General features: G+C 59.1%; 1 protein-coding gene across 1 annotated transcript; it reads left to right on the forward strand.

Annotated features, from left to right (window-relative positions):
- The first annotated feature begins 381 nt into the window (after positions 1–381).
- On the forward strand, positions 382–27,062 carry RFLNA (refilin A). Its single transcript, XM_035258117.3, has 3 exons — positions 382–944; positions 23,268–23,377; positions 25,268–27,062. Exons 1-3 carry the CDS (start codon positions 738–740, stop codon positions 25,599–25,601), a joined length of 651 nt encoding a protein of 216 aa, XP_035114008.1. The 5' UTR covers positions 382–737; the 3' UTR covers positions 25,602–27,062.
- The last annotated feature ends 59 nt before the right edge of the window (positions 27,063–27,121 follow it).

Here is a 27,121-nt window from a genome sequence, read left to right on the forward strand (position 1 = left end):
CGATTGTAAGTTACAGAGAAAAAGAAAACTCTGAAATAAAGTTTCTCAAGCTGCTTTTTTTGGGACTTCAAATGAGTTGGAGAAAACCTCCAGGAGCACCACGAAATAGGATGATGTTGACGGCTCGTATTTCTTGGGATGACCTGGGGACCCCACGAGGTCCCTGGGCACGCTGGTGTGGCGCTTGTTCCGGGAGGGGGGGACACGCGCGCCTCGTGAGAGCGGGACCGGGGCGGCCCGGCTGGGCGCACAGTGCCCGGGAGCGGGAGGGCCTCGGCGGAGGGGCCGGCCCGGGGCGGTTGCCCACCGCGCAGGCCGGGGCGGGGAGAGGAAGGGGGAGGAGGAGGCGCCTAGAAAAGGAGGCGCGGGCCGGGGAGGTGCGGAGAGGGCCGGGCGGCGACGTGCGCCTCGGGGCTGGGCCGGCCGGCGGGAGCGGAGCGCGGCGCGGAGGCGAGGCCGGGCCCGGAGGGCGGGCGGGCGCCGCGAAGGGCGGAGGGCGGAGGGCGGAGGGCGGCGGCGCGGGCAGGAGCGCGGCCCGCGGGGGCGAGCAGGCGGCAGGCCTGCGGGGATCGGGGGCGCTGGAGGTGGGGGGCGCCGGGCCCAATCGCCGCCTCTCGCGGTGCCCGCAGGTCCCCGGGCGCGCAGCCCTCGCCCCGCCGCCGCCTGCCCCGGGCCCCGGAGAGCGGTGGAGGAGCCCCCGGAGGAGCGGGGGGGCCCGCGCCCCGCGCCCCCTAGACATGGTGGGCCACCTGCATCTGCAGGACATGGAGGACAGCCTGAAGGAGCCGGGCCGGGAGGGCTTGCTGGACAGCCCCGACTCCGGGCTGCCCCCCAGCCCCAGCCCCAGCCCGCCCTTCTACTCTCTGGCGCCCGGCATCCTCGACGCGCGCGCGGGGGGCAGTGGCACTTCCTCGGAGCCCCCGGGACCCAGCGAGGCCAGAGCGGTAAGGAGACTCTCTTGCGCCCAAACGGGGGACCGCGCGGGCGGGGTGTCGAGGGCTGCGCCCCCAGACGCGCTACTGCAGAAGCAGGACGGGCCTCCTCTCCCTGCTCCGTAGCCGCGGAGGTGGCCAGTGACAGCCACGCTCCTCAGGTGGGGACCTGGGTGTGTAGGGGGAGGGGGTGGGCCTCCCTCCTGAGCGATTCTTCCTATTGTCAGTAATAACGGGGGGCTAACGGGGCGGGGTAAAGACAGTCCGAAATTCCCAAAGAAGTTGGCTGCTGGCGAGGTGGGCTTGCGCCCAGAGGCCAGGCACGTTACAGACATCTGGATCCGGCCCCTCTGCGGCTCCGAGTGCCCTGTTTACTGTCCTGGGGCTGCCAACGCGAAAGCCTTTTCTTTCTTTCTTTTTTTATAACCAAACCCAGACAGGATCCCTTCCTTCCCGGGATGTTAAGGCATGTTGACGTGGAGCTGAGGCGGGCGGGGGAGGCTGGATCCCCGGGTCAGGAAACTCAGGAGTTTGTCTCCTGCCTGACTCAGCCCAGCTTGGGGGTGGACTCCGGTGGGGACCCAGCTTGGCCCCTGGCCTGAGACTGGACACCCCCGTGGCAGGCGAGGAAGCCATGAGGGCAGAGCAGGCGCCTCTGCAGCTTGAGGAAATGACAAGTTGAAATGAGTGGAGGTAGCTGTAGTCCTAGTGCCATTTCGCCAGCCCTGCCCGCTCCCTGGCTGTGCCCTGCCCACCTTAACAGCTTGTCTGCTGGGGCGTGTGTGCTGGCTCCGCTCCACTTTCCTGGGGCCCTGGGATTCCTGCCTGGCACTCACAGGGCAAAAAAGGCCTCCCCACAGCAGAAAGGAGCGATGTTCCCCACCCCACCCCCAAACCTCATGACTTGACCTTCATTCCTGCCTTGTTTCTTAGCCTAGGGGGTCCCTAACTTGGCTGCCCACTGGAATCACTTGGAGAATCTTTAAAACATACCCACACTCACCCCCCGGATGGTCTCACTGAATTGATGGGGGGTGCAGCTTGCCATCAGGAGTTTTCAGTCTCCCGGGGTGATTGTCACGTTCAGCTGAGTCTGGGAGTCACTATCTTTGAGCAAATCATGCAGCGAACTTGAACTCTGGTCTCTTTAAGGGAGCCTGGCGTGTGGAAGGGGCAGTGAGGACTTCCAGGAGTTGCTAGAGGTGACCAGGGCTGTTTGTGGCGAACCTGATCTTGCTGTCTAAACGGGGCCAGCTTCCCTGCCAGAGCGCCTGGGACTTGGCACTGTCGTGTACTTGGGCTGCACACGTTGGGACCGAATCCCCGTGGTGCCTCGCAGAGTGGGTCCTGGAGAAAAAGGATGGGGAACCCGCCTTCTCCTCGGTTCCTTCCATGACCCAGAAGCCTCCTTACAGAGGGTTTTCTGGAAGCGTTCTCTGCCAGGCAGGCCAGCCGTGGCTGCCGCAAGAATCGCGTGGCTGTTCTACTTGACTTTATTTTTTCTCCTTCCTGCTCACTGGATGCCAGGTATGGAACTGTGCTGCCCTGATCTTTTAATTTGGCTTAAAAGCAAAGCCTGGGGCTGTTTCCTCATGGGTAATGATACCTGGCATTTGGAGAGTTAGCACCGCGTGCCGGGACAACTGTCTTAAGCTCTTTATTTACATCAATTCATTTAATTTTCACGATATTCCCATGAAGCCTACACTCGAATTAGCCCTGTTTTCCGGAGGGGGAAGCCAAGGCACAGAGGAGGTTAGCAACCTGCCCGAAGTTGCCCAGCCAGGAAGTGGCTGTGCTGGGCTAGAACCCAGGGAGTGTGGCTGAGAGCCTGCCCCTTCGACCTCCTGTTATCCCCCATTTCACTGTATAGCTCATTACCTACCTGTGATTTTTTTTTTTAAACAAAACGCCGTGTGCCTGCCAGGTTTGGAGGGCTGCTTTTACTGAAAAGAGAGGCAGTCCTGCCTGGAGCCGCCTCTTCTCCACCTTGGGGCTTGCTGCTGCGGCCATGCCCACCCGCCCGCTGCCCACCCTACACGGCGCCCCACCTGCCCATTAACTCCTGCTGAACTTTGCTGAGCGGTGTGTAACTGCACTCTTTCACGGAAAACTCAGGGAGAGCACTTTCTTGGTGCAGATGTGGGCAAAATATCAGCTCCCCATACTGTCTCCTGCGCCTCGCGGCTGATTCTTTCCAACGCCTGAGGAACGGGCTGGGGCGGGTGGTGCCGGGTTTCCATAGGGGCCTAGAGTTCAGACTGCATTTTGCAGGGTGGATGCCTTGGTTCCGACATCCAGTGACAGACACCACCGCTCTGGTCAAAGTTGGTGGCATATCCTTCAACTTCTGGAGTGGACTGCAGTCCTGGCCCCAAATCCGAGCCACTGAGGTCCTCACCACCTGTCACCTGCTTTAGGAGGCTGGAAGGATGTGCACTGATGAGGCCCCCTACTTTGAATAAGCTGGACTTGCCTCCTGGACGCCCCCACTCAGGCAGTGGGAATGTTCCCTATCACTCCCAAACCAAACCACCTTGCAGCTGATCTGGGCAGCTGCAGCAAGATCAGCCCCCAAGATATCAAAGGCCTTGGGGACCAGGCTGGATATGAATGAACCCCCTTCCCATTCACCATGGGCTTTTCATGCTCACTTTTGGAGCAAAGGTGGGAACATTCCCTATCACTCCCAAACCAAAGGAAGAGCCGAGAATCAGGCATTGGTCCTCTAGTACTTACTGAGCACCCACTGCTTGCTGCGCTCTGTTAGGGGCCATGGAGGACACAGCAGTGAGCAAGACACTGAAGGGCCCTGCCCTCATGAACTGGCATCCTCGTGGAGGAGACACAGCCACCAGCTGAAGTATGTGTGGCGGCCCCAAGTGAATGCAGAAGTGCCCTTAAGGCCAAAGCTGGGTGAGCAGGGAGCTTTAGGCAGGTGGACAGAGAGGTGACGGTTAATAGAAACCTCCACACACTCAGGGAGTGAACTTTACAGTGCTAGGGCTGAGGTGTGCTCAGCCTGAAATAATGGCATGTGCAAAGGTCCTGAGGCAGGAGCAAGCCAGGCATGGCCTGTCCGGGTGATGGGTGCACCGAAATCTCGGAAATTCCTGCTAAAGAACGTATGAATGTCACCAAATGCCTCAAAGCGCCACAGAGAGGCAGCAGGGGCCACTGGAGGGGCGGGGGGCATTGGGGGCTGGAGAGGCCAGGTCAGTGACTTCTAGGCAAAGCTAAGGCCAAAAACTAAAATTCCATTTGGTCTTTTAAAAAGTACTTGTGACCAGGTGCGGTGGCTCATGTCTGTAATCCGAGAACTTTGGGAGGCCGAGGTGGGTGGATCACTAGGTCAAGAGTTCAAGATCAGCCTGGCCAAGATGGTGAAACCCCATCTCTACTAATACAAAAATTAGCCAGGCGTGGTGGTGGGTGCCTGTAATCCCAGCTACTTGGGAGGCCGAGGCAAGAGAATTGTTTGAACCTGGGAGGTGGAAGTTGCAGTGAGCCAAGATTGTGCCACTGCACTCCAGCCTGGGCGACAGAGTGAGACACTGTCTCAAAAAAAAAAAAAAAAAAAAAGTGGCCGGGCGCGGTGGCTTATGCCTATAATCCCAACACTTTGGGAGGCCAAAGTGGGCGGATCACGAGGTCAAGAGATCGAGACCATCCTGGTCAACATGGTGAAACTCTGTCTCTACTAAAAATACAAAAATTAGCTGGGCATGTTGGCGCGTGCCTGTAATCCCAGCTACTTGGGAGGCTGAGGTAGGAGAATTGCCTGAACCCAGAAGGTGGAGGTTGCAGTGAGCTGAGATCGCGCCATTGCACTCCAGCCTGGGTAACGAGCGAAAGTCCATCTCAACAACAACAAAAAAGTACTTGTGACTGTTTTATTTTTATTTGGAAAAAGGCATCATACACTTCCACACTCCCCAAATTAGAACTCAAATGAGAGGCATGACTGAGATGAACGCTGTCTGGGTCTCCGAACATGGCTTTTTCATCAGTGTCAGATGTGTCCTGCCTCCCGCGTGGCCCAGGACAGCGGAGCCTGCCCTCTGGACTGGTGTCGGCGGGGGGATTGTCTGTCAGCTGCATTCAGCCCACAGATTTTTTTTAAATTTATTTTTTAATGTTTGACTGCCATAGGTTTTGAGTGAACAGGCGGTGTTTGGTGACATGAGTGGTGATTTGTGAGACTTTGGTGCACCTGTCACCCGAGCAATGCACACTGAACCCAATGTGTAGTCTTTTATCCTTCACCCCCTCCCGCCCTTTCCCTGAGTCCCCAAAGCCCACCGTGTCGTTCTTACGCCTTTGCATTCTCGGAGCTTAGCTCCCCCCTCCCCGGCCATGAGTGAGAATGCAGGATGTGTGGTTTCCCACCCCTGAGTTACTTAGAATAATGGTCTCCAATCCCATCTAGGTTACTGTGAATGCCATTAATTCATTCCTTTTCATGGCTGAATAGTATTCCATGGTGTATATAGACCACAATTTCCTTATCCACTCGTTGACTGACAGCCATTTGTCAGCCCGCAGCTGTTGAAAGCTGGGCGGGTGAGGGACAGAGGGGAGCTGAACCAACGCTGCCTCTGCTGCCTTTGCACTCCCGGGGCCTGGACCGTCACTGCAGATTGAGCAAACACCCATTGCCCTTCTTCTCCTCCCTGCCCTGCCCTGCCCTGCTATGGGCATTTGGGGGTTGGCATCATGGAGCATTGAGGATGGCTTTGGGACAGACCTAAGTTACTATGGGCAGTTTGGAGACGTAGCCCTGTGCCATCTTATTGCCCTCAGAGAGACCGAAAGTGGCATTTGGAGTCTTATGCTGTGTTCTCTAGGGTGCAAGTTCGAGGAAATAGCTCCCCTGTAGCAGGCAAAGGACTCAGCCCGTTATGGGGCAATGGCAGGAGATGACAGCCGAGCTGTTGCTGCCTCCCAGATGCAGAGATGGGGCCACTGGCCCTGGGCTGCACCCCCAGCTGGTGGCCTGCCTCTCACCTTCAGGCCTTCCTCTCTCCATCCAATCTCTCCCTGTTTAGGCAGTGGGTGGATTTCTGAATAGCGTGCATGAGAGTTTCCCTAGGGAAGACATGCTTGGACCCAGATTCCAAGAGAACTCCAGCCCTGAAAGCTCCCTGGGGGTGCCCAGCTCTTTGAGACCGCCTGTGGTCTTAGCTGTCCCTTTGGACCTTGGCTGGGACCCTTGGGATTCTTAAATTTTCTCATTTCTCCTTCTGGTCTGTGATGGTGAAACTGAGTATGAGAGAGGAAAGGGAGCGAGGGAGGTAGTGCTGGGGTCGGGAAAATGGAGGGATGGACAGAAGATGGATGGATGGATGGATGGATGGATGGATGGACAAATAGATAGGACCGATGGATGGATGGATGGATGGATGGACAGAAGGATGGATGGATGGAAGGGTAGATGAATGGATGGATGGACAGAAGATGGATGGATGGATGAATAGATGGATGGAAGGATGAATGGATGAACAGATGGACTTAGGAAAACATGGATCAGCCCCCCATACCCCCTGGCAGGCTCACAGGCATGTTCCCGTAAAGGTGTCTGAACAAGCTAAGGTGTGTCAGGACAAGATGGGAGGGAGGAGCCTGTTTGCAGAAAGGAAGGCTGTGGGTGGAGGGAGGAGGGAAAGCTGGAAGCTCTGGCGCCTCCTTCCAGCCGCCTCTGCTCCATCCTCAGTGAATTGGCCTCCAGCAGAAATTCAGCCAAGTATCTGACAGCCCTGGTATCAGGGGCTGGGTCACTTGACTGGGAAACTCAGCTGTATCTGTAGCTTTAGTGTGAAAAGAAGACAAATAGGCTCACGGCCTTACGGGTGCTCTGGAAACAAGGGAGCCACCTGCATGGAGAAAATGCTGCCAGACAGACCAGGGGCAGCTTTCCTGGGGCAGTTTCCTGGGGACAGGTGTGTTCTATCCTGTCTGCCCGCCAGTGCTCGGCCTCCCTGTGGAGGATGGTACATGGGCTGCAGACAGTTCCGGATGTGCCTTCTGTATCTTAGAAATCCAGAGGGGTATTTGTTCACCTTGCAGCTGATCCAGCCTTTATAAGGGCAGGGTCTGGGCTGTCTGTTCTTGTGAACAGAGAGGGTGTCCCCATCTGGGAGGCCACCTGGCCATTGTGAGCGGTATCTTTGGGAAAGGCCAGTGTTCTGAGTGTCTGTGGGAAGGGAGAGACCCTGCTCCAAGCCCTGCAGCCGGCCCAAGGGGCTTCTTGTGCCCTTGGTTGGAGGCCCCGACTCTGTTACTGGCTGGCAGAACTGTGGGTCCCTGCATTCACTTCCCAGTGCTGCCATCACAAAGTGCCACAGACTGGGTGGCTTAACACAGAAGAAATTCATCTTCTCACAGTTCCAGAGGCCAGGAAGTCTGAAATCATGCTGCCAGCAGGGGCACACTCCTCTGGAGGCTCTTGCCGGCAGCAGGGGTGGGGGGGTCTGTCCTACCTCTTACAGGACACCAGCCCTTGGGTCAGGGTGGACCCTGACTGAGTCTGACCTCATCTTAACTTGATCACATGTGCAAACATCCTCTTTCCAAATAAGGTCATAGTTGCAGGTACCTAGGACTTGAACTTATCTTTTGGGGGACAAAAGGCAGGCCACACCCGTCTTGCTGACAGGTGCAGCTGGCCTGTGCGTCTTGGGAGGGAGCCCAGCCGGAGCGCTGCCTCCGAGCTGCGATGTTCGCTTTGCTCACCGTTTCTCTGCTTGGGGTGTCAGATCCTGGGCCCTTGATGGTTCATGGCTCTCCAGGAAGTAGCCTCCACTTGGGGTCTCCTGGGATCCCCCAAACAGACTGCGTCCTTTCCACAACCACATTCAGGTGCCCCAAGGTGCCACGTTGGGGGAGATCAAGAAAGACCCACCCCTGTGCCCGCCCCTGCCCCAGGATCAGAAGGTTGGGAATTCCGGGTGCTTGAACGCCCCTCCTTGGTTCGTCTTCCTCGTGGGTGATGGTCAAGATCAGCCTTAGCCCAGCTCGTGTGCTTTGGTCTCAGATGACCAGTTATAGCCCACTCAAGTTCTGCTGGCAGCAGAGGGAGCTCAGGGGCCAAGGTCAGGGGTAGCTGCTGCCAGGCTCCATGTGACTTGGGCAAGGATGCCTCCCGCGGCCCGTGTGGGGCTCCCTGGCTGTCCTGCTGTCTCCAGGAGCAGCAACGAGGGGCTCTGGATACCTTCTCCTGCTTCCTACTCCTGCACTGAGGGGCTGCTGGTTGGCTCCTGTGTGAGAGCTCATGGTACAGTGAACTGGGCCGTAGTATCTGTGGGTGGCCCTGTGTCACCCAGGCTGTGCCTCCCTGTGAGTCCCTGCCCAGCCAGGCCCGAATCCCAGGTCTGGCAGGCTGTCACCGTGAGGCACTGAGCTCTCAACAGCAGAGTGGTTATCTTTCTTCGCCGGCCCGAGAGCTATGGGCTGCGTGGTAGCCAGGAAGGGCAGGGAGCCGGGAAGAGCCCTGCAGAGCCCCCGTGTACTTTGGGAGTATTCATCCCCGCCCCAGCGGCTCCCGGGAAAGGGTCCTGGGCGAGGCAGGTGGGACCTGATGGGCACAGGGGTCCTCGGGACCCAGCACCCTCTGGGGCCTGTCCTGCCCTCCTGCACCCATCCTGCTTCCCAGGAGCCTGGGAGTCAGCCCAGCCTCCCAAGGCTATAACAGGCTTGCCCAGGATCCTGGAGGAGCCAGGAACCCAGGCCTGGGCCAGCTCTGTCATCCCTCCCGGGGGCAGGGAAGGATAGCATCTGGACAACCCTCTCGTGTACCTGGTACTCACTCGTTCTCCCCTGTCCCGACATCCCGAACCTCCAGGCGGATGCTGAGGCCCCCCAGGAAACCACCAGCCTGTGCCTAGGCATCCCTGATGGTCCCCCAGGCCGGGGTGTGGGCCTTGCCACCAGCGCAGCCTCGTTTCCCAGATGAGCAAACGGAGGGCAGCCAAGGGCATCTCACCGGATTCTCTCCAGACGGGAGCAGGAGCCTGGCTCTGGGGGGAGGGTGCTGCGGCCTGACGGACCGGCCAGGATGGGGTGGGATCTGCCCTGTGCTCAAGGTGGCCATGTGGCCAGGTTGGGTGAGCAGTGACAGGTCCCGGTGTGTGTGTGCCGGATCCCCCGGCCCTCCCCTGCCCGGACAGCCCCCGTGGGACAGGGACCCAGGCTTTGGGAGTATCTTGGTCCCGTGTGGCTGGAGAGCTGTACCTCCAGGTCTGCAGTCTACCTTCTTGGCCTCCAGAGGCACTTCCCTTGCCCATCTCCAGGCTGGCTAGAGTCCTTGGGGTGCCACGACCATTTCCATGTTCAAATCGCCCAGCAGCCAGAATGACGAAGCTCCGAGCTCCGGGGTGAACTGGTGGCTGCCACCGTCTTCCCGTGGTGTCTGGGCCTGCAGCCCTGAGGCAGTGTCTGGGCCTTGGTGGCGACTTGCCGAGCCATCTCAGCACCCAGGCCCGCTGGACGCCGGCCTGCATCTGTCCGGGTTTTCATGGCGTCTGGTATCTTCTGTGCAGCCCTTCCAGCTTGGGTGGATTTTAGGTGTTTTTTCAGCGGGGACCTTTGGCAAATGGTGCCTAGAGCTCCGGCTTCCCGGGCCTTCCTGCGCCTTGTCTGCTGCCTGGCAGCCAGGCGGGGACCCGGCGGAACGGGGCTGGCTTTGCCGGCACCCAGGCTCTGGATGTGGTGGTATTCTGAGGGTTTGGCGGTGTCTCCGTTCTGGGTGGATCCAAGCAGAATGCTGGAGCTGGGCTCTGTCACAGCACAGAGTCTTTGCCTCTGAAATCAGCGCTCCCTGCTCGAGGGGGAGGATTTCGCCTTTCCCGGCAGCTTAGGGGTGGACAGTGCTAGCAGCAGGCTGCCTGTCTCTCCCTCCAGCCCTTCCACGTGTCTGGACAGAAGGAACGCCTCCCAAAACCTTAGCGCCCATGTCCATGTCCCCTTCCACACCAGTGTCAGCCTCTCTCCTCTCCTGTGGCTGCACGTCACCCTCTCTTGTGGGAGAAGGGCTCTGGGGCTTCCTGGACCCCATGCCACTCCTACCAGGCCCAGCACACAGTAGGTGCTCGACAAACACCTGCATGCACTTGGGAAAATGCTGGGCCGCAGATAACATCTTCTGGGAGACAAATGATTTGTAGAAACGCGGGGTCACATGGAGTTGTGCGGCGGGGTCAGTGCTGCTGACAGTGAGCTATGGGACATGATGACAGGCCTGCCTTGAATGAGTGTCCTGAATATGATGCTTGCTTCTGAAAGGAAGCGTTGTTTTAGGTTCAAAGGGTGTGAGCTGTCCCTCTGTCCTGGGCGGCGCCTCCACTCTGACCTTCATGGGACAGGAGGACCCCCCCACCCCGGTCCTGCAGGCCCACTGGCACCCCTGGGCTGGGCGCTGTTCCGCGTGGCTGCCGGCTCTGGCTCAGCCACACCGAAGCCTGGGAGGTGGGTCCTATCACCCCCCTTCAGACTTGGAGGCGGTGGTGGCCCAGAGCAGGAAGTCATTGACCTGAGTCACACAGCTTAGTCGCCTCTTACGGCTGCTGCAGCCAATTGCCAAACACAGTGGCTTCAGACTGCACGGAATTGTTACCATCTCCAGCTCTGGACGCCAGGACCCCCAGAATCAAAGCACTGGCAGGGCTGGTCCTTCCTGGAGGCTCAGAGAGAGTCCATTCCTGCACCTGTGAGAGCCCGTTCCTGCTCCTGTCAGAGTCCGTTCCTGCACCTGTTAGAGTCCGTTCCTGGGCCTGTGAGAGTCCATTTTTGGGCCTGTGAGAGTCCGTTCCTGGGCCTGTCAGAGTCCTTTCCTGGGCCTGTGAGAGTCCTTTCCTGGGCCTGTGAGAGTCCGTTCCTGCGCCTGTGAGAGTCCGTTCCTGCGCCTGTGAGAGTCCGTTCCTGGGCCTGTCAGAGTCCGTTCCTGCGCCTGTGAGAGTCCGTTCCTGCGCCTGTGAGAGTCCGTTCCTGGGCCTGTGAGAGTCCTTTCCTGCGCCTGTGAGAGTCCGTTCCTGGGCCTGTGAGAGTCCTTTCCTGCGCCTGTCAGAGTCCGTTCCTGCGCCTGTGAGAGTCCGTTCCTGGGCCTGTGAGAGTCCGTTCCTGCGCCTGTGAGAGTCCTTTCCTGGGCCTGTGAGAGTCCTTTCCTGGGCCTGTGAGAGTCCGTTCCTGCTCCTGTGAGAGTCCGTTCCTGCGCCTGTGAGAGTCCGTTCCTGGGCCTGTGAGAGTCCATTTTTGGGCCTGTGAGAGTCCGTTCCTGCGCCTGTGAGAGTCCGTTCCTGGGCCTGTGAGAGTCCATTTTTGGGCCTGTGAGAGTCCGTTCCTGGGCCTGTGAGAGTCCTTTCCTGGGCCTGTGAGAGTCCGTTCCTGCTCCTGTGAGAGTCCTTTCCTGGGCCTGTGAGAGTCCTTTCCTGGGCCTGTGAGAGTCCGTTCCTGCTCCTGTGAGAGTCCGTTCCTGCGCCTGTGAGAGTCCGTTCCTGCTCCTGTGAGAGTCCTTTCCTGGGCCTGTGAGAGTCCGTTCCTGGGCCTGTGAGAGTCCGTTCCTGCGCCTGTGAGAGTCCGTTCCTGGGCCTGTGAGAGTCCGTTCCTGCTCCTGTGAGAGTCCTTTCCTGGGCCTGTGAGAGTCCTTTCCTGGGCCTGTGAGAGTCCGTTCCTGCTCCTGTGAGAGTCCGTTCCTGCGCCTGTGAGAGTCCGTTCCTGCTCCTGTGAGAGTCCGTTCCTGCGCCTGTGAGAGTCCGTTCCTGCTCCTGTGAGAGTCCGTTCCTGCGCCTGTGAGAGTCCGTTCCTGCTCCTGTGAGAGTCCTTTCCTGCGCCTGTGAGAGTCCGTTCCTGCGCCTGTGAGAGTCCGTTCCTGCTCCTGTGAGAGTCCGTTCCTGCGCCTGTGAGAGTCCGTTCCTGCTCCTGTGAGAGTCCGTTCCTGCGCCTGTGAGAGTCCTTTCCTGGGCCTGTGAGAGTCCGTTCCTGGGCCTGTGAGAGTCCGTTCCTGGGCCTGTGAGAGTCCGTTCCTGCGCCTGTGAGAGTCCGTTCCTGCTCCTGTGAGAGTCCTTTCCTGGGCCTGTGAGAGTCCGTTCCTGGGCCTGTGAGAGTCCGTTCCTGCGCCTGTGAGAGTCCGTTCCTGCTCCTGTGAGAGTCCTTTCCTGGGCCTGTGAGAGTCCGTTCCTGCTCCTGTGAGAGTCCGTTCCTGCGCCTGTGAGAGTCCGTTCCTGCTCCTGTGAGAGTCCTTTCCTGGGCCTGTGAGAGTCCGTTCCTGGGCCTGTGAGAGTCCGTTCCTGCGCCTGTGAGAGTCCGTTCCTGGGCCTGTGAGAGTCCGTTCCTGCTCCTGTGAGAGTCCTTTCCTGGGCCTGTGAGAGTCCTTTCCTGCTCCTGTGAGAGTCCGTTCCTGCGCCTGTGAGAGTCCGTTCCTGCTCCTGTGAGAGTCCTTTCCTGGGCCTGTGAGAGTCCGTTCCTGCTCCTGTGAGAGTCCGTTCCTGCGCCTGTGAGAGTCCGTTCCTGCTCCTGTGAGAGTCCGTTCCTGCGCCTGTGAGAGTCCGTTCCTGCTCCTGTGAGAGTCCGTTCCTGCGCCTGTGAGAGTCCGTTCCTGCGCCTGTGAGAGTCCTTTCCTGCGCCTGTGAGAGTCCGTTCCTGCGCCTGTGAGAGTCCGTTCCTGCGCCTGTGAGAGTCCGTTCCTGGGCCTGTGAGAGTCCGTTCCTGGGCCTGTGAGAGTCCGTTCCTGCGCCTGTGAGAGTCCGTTCCTGCTCCTGTGAGAGTCCGTTCCTGCGCCTGTGAGAGTCCGTTCCTGCTCCTGTGAGAGTCCTTTCCTGCGCCTGTGAGAGTCCGTTCCTGCGCCTGTGAGAGTCCGTTCCTGCTCCTGTGAGAGTCCTTTCCTGCGCCTGTGAGAGTCCGTTCCTGCGCCTGTGAGAGTCCGTTCCTGCGCCTGTGAGAGTCCGTTCCTGCTCCTGTGAGAGTCCGTTCCTGCGCCTGTGAGAGTCCGTTCCTGCTCCTGTGAGAGTCCGTTCCTGCGCCTGTGAGAGTCCTTTCCTGGGCCTGTGAGAGTCCGTTCCTGGGCCTGTGAGAGTCCGTTCCTGGGCCTGTGAGAGTCCGTTCCTGGGCCTGTGAGAGTCCGTTCCTGGGCCTGTGAGAGTCCTTTCCTGGGCCTGTGAGAGTCCGTTCCTGGGCCTGTGAGAGTCCGTTCCTGGGCCTGTGAGAGTCCTTTCCTGGGCCTGTGAGAGTCCGTTCCTGGGCCTGTGAGAGTCCGTTCCTGGGCCTGTGAGAGTCCTTTCCTGGGCCTGTGAGAGTCCATTTTTGGGCCTGTGAGAGTCCGTTCCTGGGCCTGTGAGAGTCCTTTCCTGGGCCTGTGAGAGTCCGTTCCTGGGCCTGTGAGAGTCCGTTCCTGCGCCTGTGAGAGTCCGTTCCTGGGCCTGTGAGAGTCCGTTCCTGCTCCTGTGAGAGTCCTTTCCTGGGCCTGTGAGAGTCCTTTCCTGGGCCTGTGAGAGTCCGTTCCTGCTCCTGTGAGAGTCCGTTCCTGCGCCTGTGAGAGTCCGTTCCTGCTCCTGTGAGAGTCCGTTCCTGCGCCTGTGAGAGTCCGTTCCTGCTCCTGTGAGAGTCCGTTCCTGCGCCTGTGAGAGTCCGTTCCTGCTCCTGTGAGAGTCCTTTCCTGCGCCTGTGAGAGTCCGTTCCTGCGCCTGTGAGAGTCCTTTCCTGGGCCTGTGAGAGTCCATTTTTGGGCCTGTGAGAGTCCGTTCCTGCTCCTGTGAGAGTCCTTTCCTGCGCCTGTGAGAGTCCGTTCCTGGGCCTGTGAGAGTCCTTTCCTGGGCCTGTGAGAGTCCGTTCCTGGGCCTGTGAGAGTCCGTTCCTGGGCCTGTGAGAGTCCTTTCCTGGGCCTGTGAGAGTCCTTTCCTGGGCCTGTGAGAGTCCATTCCTGCTCCTGTGAGAGTCCTTTCCTGGGCCTGTGAGAGTCCGTTCCTGGGCCTGTGAGAGTCCGTTCCTGCGCCTGTGAGAGTCCGTTCCTGCGCCTGTGAGAGTCCGTTCCTGGGCCTGTGAGAGTCCTTTCCTGGGCCTGTGAGAGTCCTTTCCTGGGCCTGTGAGAGTCCTTTCCTGGGCCTGTGAGAGTCCTTTCCTGGGCCTGTGAGAGTCCTTTCCTGGGTCTGTGAGAGTCCGTTCCTGCGCCTGTGAGAGTCCTTTCCTGGGCCTGTGAGAGTCCTTTCCTGGGCCTGTGAGAGTCCGTTCCTGGGCCTGTGAGAGTCCGTTCCTGCTCCTGTGAGAGTCCTTTCCTGGGCCTGTGAGAGTCCGTTCCTGGGCCTGTGAGAGTCCGTTCCTGCTCCTGTGAGAGTCCTTTCCTGGGTCTGTGAGAGTCCGTTCCTGCTCCTGTGAGAGTCCGTTCCTGCGCCTGTGAGAGTCCTTTCCTGGGCCTGTGAGAGTCCTTTCCTGCTCCTGTGAGAGTCCTTTCCTGCTCCTGTGAGAGTCCTTTCCTGGGCCTGTGAGAGTCCGTTCTTGCTCCTGTGAGAGTCCTTTCCTGCGCCTGTGAGAGTCCGTTCCTGGGCCTGTGAGAGTCCGTTCCTGGGCCTGTGAGAGTCCGTTCCTGGGCCTGTGAGAGTCCGTTCCTGGGCCTGTGAGAGTCCTTTCCTGCGCCTGTGAGAGTCCTTTCCTGGGCCTGTGAGAGTCCGTTCCTGGGCCTGTGAGAGTCCGTTCCTGCTCCTGTGAGAGTCCGTTCCTGCTCCTGTGAGAGTCCGTTCCTGGGCCTGTGAGAGTCCGTTCCTGCGCCTGTGAGAGTCCTTTCCTGGGCCTGTGAGAGTCCTTTCCTGGGCCTGTGAGAGTCCGTTCCTGGGCCTGTGAGAGTCCGTTCCTGGGCCTGTGAGAGTCCGTTCCTGTGCCTGTGAGAGTCTGTTCCTGCCCCTGTGAGAGTCCGTTCCTGGGCCTGTGAGAGTCCGTTCCTGCGCCTGTGAGAGTCCGTTCCTGCTCCTGTGAGAGTCCTTTCCTGGGCCTGTGAGAGTCCGTTCCTGGGCCTGTGAGAGTCCTTTCCTGGGCCTGTGAGAGCCCGTTCCTGGGCCTGTGAGAGCCCGTTCCTGGGCCTGTGAGAGTCCGTTCCTGGGCCTGTGAGAGTCCGTTCCTGGGCCTGTGAGAGTCCGTTCCTGCTCCTGTGAGAGTCCGTTCCTGCGCCTGTGAGAGTCCGTTCCTGGGCCTGTGAGAGTCCGTTCCTGGGCCTGTCAGAGTCCGTTCCAGCTCCTGTGAGAGTCCGTTCCTGCGCCTGTGAGAGTCCGTTCCTGGGCCTGTGAGAGTCCGTTCCTGCGCCTGTGAGAGTCCGTTCCTGCGCCTGTGAGAGTCCTTTCCTGGGCCTGTGAGAGTCCATTTTTGGGCCTGTGAGAGTCCGTTCCTGGGCCTGTCAGAGTCCTTTCCTGGGCCTGTGAGAGTCCTTTCCTGGGCCTGTGAGAGTCCTTTCCTGCGCCTGTGAGAGTCCTTTCCTGGGCCTGTGAGAGTCCGTTCCTGGGCCTGTGAGAGTCCTTTCCTGGGCCTGTGAGAGTCCTTTCCTGGGCCTGTGAGAGTCCGTTCCTGCGCCTGTGAGAGTCCGTTCCTGGGCCTGTGAGAGTCCATTTTTGGGCCTGTGAGAGTCCGTTCCTGGGCCTGTCAGAGTCCGTTCCTGGGTCTGTGAGAGTCCGTTCCAGCTCCTGTGAGAGTCCGTTCCTGCGCCTGTGAGAGTCCGTTCCTGCGCCTGTGAGAGTCCTTTCCTGGGCCTGTGAGAGTCCGTTCCTGGGCCTGTGAGAGTCCGTTCCTGCGCCTGTGAGAGTCCGTTCCTGGGCCTGTGAGAGTCCATTTTTGGGCCTGTGAGAGTCCGTTCCTGCGCCTGTGAGAGTCCTTTCCTGGGCCTGTGAGAGTCCGTTCCTGCGCCTGTGAGAGTCCGTTCCTGGGCCTGTGAGAGTCCGTTCCTGCGCCTGTGAGAGTCCGTTCCTGGGCCTGTGAGAGTCCGTTCCTGGGCCTGTGAGAGTCCATTCCTGGGCCTGTGAGAGTCCTTTCCTGCGCCTGTGAGAGTCCGTTCCTGGGCCTGTGAGAGTCCGTTCCTGGGCCTGTGAGAGTCCGTTCCTGCGCCTGTGAGAGTCCGTTCCTGCTCCTGTGAGAGTCCGTTCCTGGGCCTGTGAGAGTCCGTTCCTGCGCCTGTGAGAGTCCGTTCCTGCGCCTGTGAGAGTCCGTTCCTGGGCCTGTGAGAGCCCGTTCCTGGGCCTGTGAGAGTCCTTTCCTGCTCCTGTGAGAGTCCGTTCCTGGGCCTGTGAGAGTCCATTTTTGGGCCTGTGAGAGTCCGTTCCTGGGCCTGTGAGAGTCCTTTCCTGGGCCTGTGAGAGTCCGTTCCTGGGCCTGTGAGAGTCCGTTCCTGCTCCTGTGAGAGTCCGTTCCTGGGCCTGTGAGAGTCCATTCCTGCTCCTGTCAGAGTCCGTTCCTGGGCCTGTGAGAGTCCATTCCTGGGCCTGTGAGAGTCCATTCCTGGGCCTGTGAGAGTCCATTCCTGCTCCTGTCAGAGTCCGTTCCTGCGCCTGTGAGAGTCCGTTCCTGGGCCTGTGAGAGTCCGTTCCTGCTCCTGTGAGAGTCCGTTCCTGCTCCTGTGAGAGTCCGTTCCTGGGCCTGTGAGAGTCCTTTCCTGGGCCTGTGAGAGTCCGTTCCTGGGCCTGTGAGAGTCCGTTCCTGGGCCTGTGAGAGTCCGTTCCTGCACCTGTGAGAGTCCGTTCCTGGGCCTGTGAGAGTCCGTTCCTGCTCCTGTCAGAGTCCGTTCCTGCGCCTGTGAGAGTCCGTTCCTGGGCCTGTGAGAGTCCATTCCTGCTCCTGTCAGAGTCCGTTCCTGCTCCTGTGAGAGTCCGTTCCTGCGCCTGTGAGAGTCCGTTCCTGCGCCTGTGAGAGTCCGTTCCTGCGCCTGTGAGAGTCCGTTCCTGCTCCTGTGAGAGTCCGTTCCTGCTCCTGTGAGAGTCCGTTCCTGCTCCTGTGAGAGTCCGTTCCTGGGCCTGTGAGAGTCCTTTCCTGCGCCTGTGAGAGTCCGTTCCTGCACCTGTCAGAGTCCGTTCCTGGGCCTGTGAGAGTCCGTTCCTGGGCCTGTGAGAGTCCATTCCTGGGCCTGTGAGAGTCCGTTCCTGCTCCTGTCAGAGTCCGTTCCTGCGCCTGTGAGAATCCGTTCCTGGTCCTGTCCTGGCTTCTAAAAAGGCCTGTGCTCCTTGGCTTGCGGCCCCTTCCTCGCCAGGAGCGCGGCATCTTCCCAACTCTGACCCCCACCTCCCTTTTATGAGGACTCAGTGATGACATCCGGCCCACCTGGAGGACACAGGACCATATCCCACGTCAGAATCCTTAATCACATCTGCAAAGTCCCTCTTGCAGAGATTCCCAGGTCCCAGGGATTAGGATGTGGACATCTTTGGGGGCCGTCGTTCAGAGTGCCACACCCAGGAAGGGGGCAGCTGCCTCTTTTTTGGGCCACTCACTCCTTGTCAATGCTAGGGAGAGATAGGGCCACCTTGAGGCAGCTGCTGGGGGTTTGAGGAACCTCCTGCTTCTCCAGTCCTCGATCCTCTCCCTGTGGTCCCTTGTTTTAGGGTGACCATGACCGGCAGGGATGCAGCTGCTGGTGACGTTTGTCCACAGCCTGCAACCGGACTTGAAGACAGGCATGTCTCAGGCTGAAGACAGAGCCTCAGGGCTCTCTGGGTTGGGGCAGGGGCTGCTTTGCAGGTGTGGGGTCTCCCCTCCCCAAAATGCAGGGTGGGAGAGGTGCCAGCCCTGGGCTCCAACTGTAGGCAGCCAATTCTCTGGGGCAGACAGACACACAAAGGGGTTACTGCGATGAAGGCCAGTAGATAGAGCTGTCAGGTCCCCACAGAGGATGATCGTAAGACAGGGAGTGGACGACTGAGTGGCTCTCACCAGGCGAAGTGAGAAGGAACCCGTGCAGCAGGAAAGGGCAGGAGCACAGAGGTGGCCTCGGGTCACAGACAAGGGGCAAGAGAGAAACGGGCAGAGGCAGCAGGAAAGGGCAGGAGCACAGAGGTGGCCTCGGGTCACAGACAAGGGACAAGAGAGAAACGGGCAGAGGCAGCAGGAAAGGGCAGGAGCACAGAGGTGGCCTCGGGTCACAGACAAGGGCCGAGAGAGAAACGGGCAGAGGCCCGTGGGATGCCTTGAGCCTGTGTCTCAATGGGTTCCTCACTCAGCCTGGGGCTGAGGGGCAGGGATGGGGCAGTCCCCTGGGCATGGGAGGCAGTGGAGGAACAAGGATGAGGACCCGGGCCCTGGAGTCGCACTGCCAGCGTTCCAATCCCAGTCTGCCTCTTCCAGCTGTGTGGCCTTGGGAAAGTGACTTAGCCACTCTGGAAAATGGGGGTGCTTCCAGCTGTGTGGCCTTGGGCAAGTGACATTTCCACATCTGGAAAATGGGGGTGCTGCTAGCAGCTGCATGCTGGGGTTTTCAGAAGGATCAGATGAGTAGGCTATGTGGCAAGTGCCCAGAATAGTGCCCAGCGCAGTGAGAGCGTTAAAAACTCTCCATCCTTATTGTCCAAGCGGGCATGGAGGTGGTGGGGAGGGACAGGTGGAGGAAACATCAAGCCGGGCCCGGAGCAGGACTTGGCTCTGAGTTCAGGGTTCCTGCCTTGCCCTCCCTCTACTGCCTCTGCCCGAGGCCAGTGCCCCTGTGGTCACCGTGGTTACAGGATTGGCCCTTTTCAGCCGAGGCGTGAGCACCAGCCTGGAGGAACAGGTTCCCCACCACCTGCTGTCCCCGGTGGGAGCCAGCTGTCCGCTCTTCAGCCAGGAACCAAGCACCGAGCATCACCATGAGCCAGACGCTGGGGTGTAAGGATTGGAGATCCTGCCTCCCACCTGCGCGGCCTCATGATGTGGGTAGGGCCAAAGAGTGAGGAGAGGGCGGAAAACCTAGAAATAGATGCACAAGCAAAGCCTGCTCAGTGCCATGTCCCCGTGACTACCCCACGGTCCCAGTCCCCAGTGGCCATGAACCCTGGCTGCCCACGGCTGGCAGCTGTCCCCTTCACCAGAGAGCTGTCCTTGGGGGAAAGGGCGCTTCTTCCTCCAGAAGGTGACTCCTACCCCCAGGAATGGGGCAGCCAGTGGCGAGCTGCCAGCTCTCTCGGGTGGGACGGGGCAGTCACACTTCTGTGCCCCCGGTGTGATGGGGCCAGGCTGGTCATAGCTGTGTTTCCGCCTTGCCTGGCTGTCCCCTGCTCGGCCCTTCTCTCCCCTTCCCCTAGGAAGACTCCCGCGATAAACTGGTTTCACAAGACTTCCCATCCGCAGTCCCTGATCAAGATGGGAGGAGGCCAGGCCTGGGACCCCCTGGGGCCTCAGCCAGCCCTGGTGCCTTCCTGGACGGATGGGAGGCGCAGGCCTCGGGGGTCGCTCCTGTCTGGAGTTTTAGAATGCTGCCTTTTTATGTGATCTTCCGAGAGCTGCTGTAAAAATGTACTGCAGACTGGGTGGTTTGGAACGATAGAACTCTATTCTCCAACAGTTCTGGAGGTCGGAAGTTCCAATCCAGGTGCCGGCAGGGCCACACTGCCGCAGAGGGCCCCGGGGGAGGGTTCTTTCTGCCTCTCCGGGCTGCTGGTGGCTACAGGTGCTCCGAGTTCGCGGTTGCGCCCCTGCCATTTCCGCCTCCACATCATCCCTGTGCGTCTGTCTGCTCTTTTCTTGTGTGTGGGCCGGGGAGTGGGGACAGAGTCTCACTGTGTTGCCCAGGCTGGAGTGCAGTGGTGTGATCTCAGCTCATTGCGACCTCCGCCTCCAGGGTTCAAGTGATTCTCCTGCCTCAGCCTCCCTGATAGCTGGATTTATAGGCGTGCACCACCATTCCTGGCTAATTTTTGTATTTTTAGTAGAAATGGGTTTCACAGTGTTGGCCAGGCTGGTCTCGAACTCCTGACCTCAGGTGATCCACCTACCTCAGCTTCCCACAGTGCTGGGATTACAGGTGTGAGCCTCGGTGCCGCCTGTGTCTGTTCTTCTTGTAGGGCCTGCCCTCCTCCAGGATGAGCTTATCACAGGAGCCTCAATTCCAAATAAGACCCCATCCGCAGGGTCTGCGTGGACATGGGCTTGCGGGGACCGTATTTGACCCACACTGCACTTGTCCTTGGAAAGCCACCTCTGGCTGCATTTTTGGTGTTCGTGCTTTGACTCTCGCTGCTTGTCTCAAGGACCTCTGTGGGTCCATCTCATCCTAGCACTGCTAGGCCATGCTGCGCCTTCCGGGGAGAGGGTCTGCAGGTTTCAGGCCAGACCGTGACCTCCCTTGCCCTGCCTGTCGGAGAACCAACCTCCTCGTAACTAGGAAGTAATGAGGTCAGCGGAGACAAAGACATTAAGAGACAAGAGTAAGTGTGCGTAAAGGTGGGATCCCAGGGGCGGGTGGGTAGGAGCGCCGGAGACCCACACTATTTATCGGGTGTGTAAACAGGGAAGCCTGAGCTCAGGGATGTGGGGGTGAGAAGGAAGCCAAGCATCAGCAGACGATCTATGGCTGTGGCGGTTTGGCATTTCCTTGGGAGGTATAGAACATACTCCACTTTAGATAGAGTCAGTTAACAAATAGATGAAAGGCTGCAGCCAGAGCCAGCAAATCTGGCCACATTTTGGTGCTTCAAAGCGGTCTTCCTTGCTTTGAGGACGGACCATGGTCTTCCATTAACTGCCATCCTGTGCATGCATCAGCCTTCCTCTCCACACCTGCCTCCACCCCAAGCACCTCCAGCCCTCCACTTCCTGACACAGGCAGACAGAACCAGGGGCAAACTCAGGGCCTGCCCAGCCAGTGGCCTGAGTGGCTCTCGGGGAGCAGGGCTGTTGGTGGGGACGTCTTGGAGCCTCTTCTTCGAGGGTCTCAGCATACAACATGCAGTGGTCATTTGGGGCTGGGCTGGGCTGGGCTGCCGGCGGGAACCTCACCCACGGCCTGCCTCCCCGCAGGGCAGCTGGTGCAGGGTGCTTGCTGTGACAGTGAGCGGGTTCTGGACCCGCCCCGGCCAGCAAGACAGCTGCCCACGTGTGGAGGGTGGACTGAGGATGGCGTTTTTCATCCTGCTGAGCTGTGATGGATTGAAGTTGACCGGCCCCATGTGGCTAGTGGCCTCTGTATTAGAATCCTAGAGCCCATGCACGGGGCGGGGGGGCAGGGCTGAGAGTGTGCGGGTGTCCTGGGTGATGTTTGTGGCTGTGTGGCCCCGGTGCCTAATGGGGGACTCCAGGACACAGTAAAGTGCAGGACCTGTGGCCTGTGGGACCGCAAGTGAATTTCACCCCAGGATCACATCCTGAGTGGCACTCCCCATTACCTGGTGGTCAACCCCTTCTCATGCCCGCAGCACCCTGACGACCGCAGTTGGCATCTTAGTCCATTGGCAGGACACTGTTGAGAGTAGCGGGAGTCAGGCAGCTCCACCAGGCGAGAAGGCCCTCTGTCTACACTAGCAGTACAGAGCGCAGGGCCAGCACACAGTAGGAGCGCAGTGAGTGCGCTGGTGGAAGACCTCTGGCGTGTCCACAGGCGTGTCTTCACATGTGCACTCCTGCGTTCTCCGGCGTGGTGCTAGCCATATGCTCTGGTCCAATCTGCACGGCCCCAGTGAGGAACAAGATATCTGAAAAGTAGGCGGGTCCTTTAAAGCCCTGTCCTTCACCTCCCTGAGCCCTTGGTGCGGGCACGTGTAGTTCCAGCAGAGGCCTAGGGAGCAGCCTTGCAGGCCCCCTGCTGTCCCTGAAGGGGAGGGGATGCTGTGTCACACACAACCCCAATCTCGGTGGCATTGAAGAGCAGGGCTTCTCTTTGGCTCTCACCACGTGTTCCTCGTGGGTTGGCCATGACTTGAGTGTCCCAGCAGCACCCAAGGAGAACATCTAGCGCAGCCTTAAACAGCTTTAGGGGCTGGGCACTGTGGCTGACACGTGCAATCCCAGCATTGTGGGAGCTCAAGTTAGGAGAATCACTTGAGCCCAGGAATTTGAGACCAGCCTGGACAGCATAGTGAGATTCTGTCTCTGCAAACATCATCTTTTAAATTGGCTGGGGCATGGTGGCATGCACCTGTAGTGCCCACTGTGTGGGAGGCTGAGGTGGGAGGATCGTTTGAGGCTGCAGTGAGCCGTGATTGCACCACTGCACTCCAGCCTGGGTGACAGAGCAAGACCCTGTCCTGGGGGAAAAAAAAAAAGTCTTTGGGAGCAGAGCCTCCTGGTCCTCCCAGGTGAAATCTCTACTTCAAGGTCTCACTTTGCTGGGCTGGCCCTGAAGGACGCCCAAGTGTACATGGACAGGGCTTTCTTGGGTTGGTGGCAGAGGGGGATGGCCGGTGAGCTGAGTCTGTGTGGGGTGGAGCTCTTCGGGAGGGAAGAGTTGGGGGGAGGGCAGCGTGTCACGGAGTTAGCTTGAGGAGAGACTGCAGGGCCTGAAGCCTGCGTTTCCAGAACCAGTCTGAGGCTGAACCAGCAGTGGGCTGAGCTGGGGGCGCGGGAGGTGGACCGAAGGATAGGGTGGGGTCCTTAAGCCTCTTCCTAAGCTCCAGGCAGGGGCATGCCCTTGAAGGTCTTTGCTTCCACAGGGAGTGGAATTTTCGGACAGATTTTAAAACAGACCAGAGGAAGAACTTCCCAGCGTGGAGCTGTGGGGTGGGCTGGGGAGGGGAATAGCAAGTGCTTTCTTTGTGTCTGTCTGAGGGGCTCTTTCTGAAGAGGCTGCGGGTGGTTTCTCTTCCCATAGAACTCTCTTTCCCACCTTGCCAAGATTCTTCTAGCTGCAAGTGACAGAAAGGCAGCTCAAATGGTCTGAAGCCTCAAAATGGATTTGCTGGTGCTCACAAGTTAGGGACAGCTTCAGGTGTGGCTTGACCCAGGCATTTGAACAATGTTGGCAAGACTTGATCTTTCACCGTCTTTGACCCCTGCTCTCCTCAGTGTAGCTCTATTTCCACATGGTTTCCACCCCCTGCCCCCACATTCTTAGCTCCCTTGGCGGAGGGTGGGGGGACTGTCCCCACAGCTCTGGGCTCTCACTGGCCCAGTGTGGGTTACCAGTCCTCGGGAACATGCGGTGCCATTTCTAAAAGAGGTGGATGCTGCCGTGGCCATGGCCGTGCCCCTTGTTGAGAACTGGGAACTGGGGGGCAGGCTGGCTGTGGGGAGCTGGGCAGATCCCCGAATGCCTGGATCCCAGGGAGGGCTCTGGGCGGGCTTCCTGATGGGCCCCACAGACAGCTCCCAAACCAAGCCAGGGCCACAGGGTGTCAGATGGTCCTGTGTGCCCAGCAGGGAGCTGAAGCCGCTGCCACAAGGGGCTGCATAACCCTGCATCCCTGGCTCTCCTCACAGGCCCCCTCCCAGCCCTCACGTCCCCCCGCGTCCGAGATGAGGCCCCGGATGCTGCCGGTGGTCTTTGGGGAGACCATCAAAGTGAATCCGGAACCCACGCACGAGATCCGGTGAGTGGGCTGCTGGGCTCTGTGCTGGAGGAGGGGTGGGGGTTGGTGGCTGGTCCTGACTCTCCTGTGGGGTGGGGGTGGGAACTAGGCCAGGGTAGGGGGCCCAGGAGGCTCCCTACTGTCTAGGCAGCCCCTCTGGGTGCTGCGTCCTGGGGAGGATGGCCGTGTGTTGGCCAGAGACAAAATTGACTTTAAGATTCTGACCCCAAGGGACCCCCTGTAGCCACCCCACACCCCACCCCAGGCCTATTCAGACATTTCCCCATTTACCTTCTCTTTTTATCTTAAATCCAACATCCCAGAAAATCTGGAAAATTATAAGCAGAACCACTCATGCACCCTATGTCTCCTTCCCTTTTCCTGCCAGATTTTTTTTTTTTTTTGAAATGGGATCTCACTGTGTCACCCAGGCTGAAGTGCATTGGTGCAATCATGGCTCGCTACAGCCTCAGCCTCCTGGGCTCAAGCATTCCTCCTGCCTCAGCCTCCCGAGCAGCTGAGACTACAGGTGTGAGCCCCCATGCCTGGCTCATTTTTGTATTTTTTGTAGAGATGGGGTCTCACTATGATGCCCAGGCTGGTCTCCAACTCCTGGGCTCAAGTGATCCTCTTGCCTCAGCCTCCCAAAGTGATGGGATTACAGGTGTGAGTCACTGCACCTGGCCCCTGACAGGTTGTTAGGTGTTCACAGCCAAACCATTCAGGCAACTCAGGACCCCTTTCCGCTCTGTCATCCACGTGTTAGGGGGACACTCAGCTGCTCCATGTTCTTTGTGACTATAACTTAGGTCCTTGAGGCCACCCATGAGCTACTGCACTGCAGATGTACTGGGTGCCCTCCCAGGCAGATGACATCTTAGGTGGCATATGAATTGAATGAAGTCGCTCCTGCTTGGGAACTCACCACATCTGAAGCTGCTGGGGCTCAGGCTGCCCAGAGGTGGGGTGTGGGGTCTGAGAGTCTTGCCCATATATCTGTGGGGCTCTCTCTATCCACCTGTCCCTGTCGAGTGGGGCCAGCCGAGCATCAGAGACCTACTGCCTGCTGCCTTCACCAGCCACACACATGGTCCCAGGAGACAAACGGGTCCACTTCTGGATTATTTCTCAATCCCCAAGCAGCCCTCATCGTCTAGTTTTTAAAATTATTCAAGCCCAAATCAGATCACCAGAAGCCCAGCAAGGGTGGAGGCCAGATGTGGGACCCTCGGGACCTCTGATCCCTTCACACATCTTTCACGGGGATTCAGTGGGGAATGAGATTGGGGGGACTCTCCCCCTCCCAGGGCTTCCAGTGTGGTTTCCTAAAGCTCTGGACATGGAACTGGGGGTCACTGGTCAGTCACTCATCCAGGGGTGTTGAAGCATTTGGGAAATGTATTTTGATAGAATTTCAAAGTTACTGAAAGGCGGCAGGTGCCTCTCAGAGTGGCTGGCTGTTTATATCGTGCCCTATTTATTTGAGAGGAGATTGGTGACGTCCTGCCCTTAGCCCCCAGATACGCCTAAGAATGGGGACACCCTCTTCCATGGCAGCAGCACGGCTGTCAACATGAGGGAAGCGCAGGTTTGACGCCAGCACCTGACCCACACGGCCCGGCTAGGTTTCCGCCATCTGCCCAGCAAGGCCCTGTCCTGGCTTCCTTCCTCCCCAGCTCCGGATCAGCCGGGGCACTGCGCTGCGTCCAGCTGTCTGGCCCCTTTAGTCTCTGTGGAGCCAGGACAGTCCCTCACCCTTCTTTGACCATCTTGACCTTGACATTTCAGAGCAGCCCACACCCGTTACGCTTCAGAGCGTCTGCGCCGGGCCCTTCGTGACCATGGTGCAGGCGGGCTACTGGGCTGCCCCCCACTTCCTGGGCTCACTCTGTGTCCCCCTGCCCTTTCCAGCTGCAACTCTGAGGTCAAGTACGCCTCAGAGAAGCACTTCCAGGACAAGGTCTTCTATGTGCCTGTGCCCACCGTCACGGCCTACAGCGAGACCATTGTGGCGGCGCCCAACTGCACGTGGCGCAAGTACCGCAGCCAGCTGACCCTGGAGCCGCGCCCGCGTGCCCTGCGCTTCCACAGCACCACCATCATCTTCCCCAAGCATGCCAGGAGCACCTTCCGGACCACCCTGCACTGCAGCCTGGGCCGGCCCAGCCGCTGGTTCACCGCCAGCGTGCAGCTGCAGCTGTGCCAGGACCCTGCCCCCAGCCTCCTGGGCCCTGCCACACTCTGATGGGGCTGGGGCCGGCCTGGGGTGCTGGAGGGGCCGGGAGGATAGACACGATGAGCTCGGCCTGGCACTCGGGCAGGGGGCAGGCGGCGACACCGCCAGGCCAAGGACCCGTGTGGAAGGAGACAGCTCCCGTTGCCTGCCCAGACCCACAGGCTGGGTGGGGTGTCTCCTTGTTTTGATGTCAAGGACTCAATAAAAGTACCTATTTTCTTAGCACCTAAGCTGGAAAGGCAGTAGAGGCATGTGCTGTTAGGTGGTGGCCACTTCCAGGGTCAGGAGAGAAGAATGGGTCCATGGCGTGCCCTTAAAGCCGAGAACCACCCTGAGCAGTGCAAGGACAGAGGCATCCCAGCCTTAACTGGTGGGGGCGGCTGCAGCTCCCCAAGAGCCCTGCCACCCTGTGTGTCCAGGCTGGTGGCCGAGGCCATGTGTAAGGGAAGGGGGTGCCTCTCTTCCCTGCTGATGGCCTGGGGTGTTTCCCAAACAGGCCTTTCAGGCGCGTGCAGGTTGCACCGAGAGGTCCGGAGCTATGGCTAAGCCACCTCTGGCAGACTGAGCCAGGAGGTTGGGCAGAGGCTGGGTGCTAACGCCAGGGCTGAGGTTGGTTATACTGGAGGCAGGGAAGGCTTAGAAATACTTTGAGCTGTGGCTTTGCCACTGTCTCCTGCTCTCCAGTGTTGAAGATTTGGGGCACTGCCCGTCTAAATGGAAAGGTTGGTGCCCAGCCATTGGAGCCTCACCTGCAGGGCACCCCCAGCTAACACCCATCCCTGCACCGCCTCTAGGACTAGAACCCTTGATGTCAAAATTAAAGTGCCCAGCGGAGGCAGTGAAGCTCTTGGAAATGCTGCCGCCTGTGAGGGGCCGGGTCTGAACTCGAGGGAGTCGGAGCTCAGCTGCCGGTTTAAAGAGACACCAGGGGACTGGGTTGCGGCCCCCAGCCTGCGTTCCTGTGCATGATGGATTCTGCAGTGACAGCATGTTACTCGTTCCTGCTGCATACTCGCCCCTGCCCGTGGGATGTTGTGGGAAGAACGAAGCCTGGGAGCCAGATGAAGACTTGGCTCAGGGCTCCCTGGAACAAGCTAGGAGGCACAGGGTGCGGGGGAGCTGGGGGAGCCCCCCAGGCTGCTGAACAAACACCTCGAAGCCTGCTCTGCGGCAGGGTGCCGAGAAGATGCCCCCGTGAGCCTTCCTCCCCCTCAGACCTGAATGCACCCCACAGTTGGGGGCTGTCCCTGCCACTCCCCGGTATCCCCCAAAAGGGGGAGGGAAGGTTCGCTGGGGCTTGAGACCTCTCTGTGGGGGGTGAGGAGGGTGATTCCGTTCACGTCCAGAGAGGCAGAATGACTGATATATTTTTATATGTCTATACAGAGAGTACGTTTTCTCTCCACAGATGCTTTCTGGTTAACAAAGGAATAACTTAATTGATTATCTCAATAAACTGTGCAAACCCAACACAACGTCCTTTTCTGTCTGTGAGACCCTCAGATCCCACTGGGGTTGGGGAAGGGGAA

The sequence above is a fragment of the Callithrix jacchus genome, chromosome 9 (assembly GCF_049354715.1).
Source record: "Callithrix jacchus isolate 240 chromosome 9, calJac240_pri, whole genome shotgun sequence".
Lineage (NCBI taxonomy): Eukaryota > Metazoa > Chordata > Mammalia > Primates > Cebidae > Callithrix > Callithrix jacchus.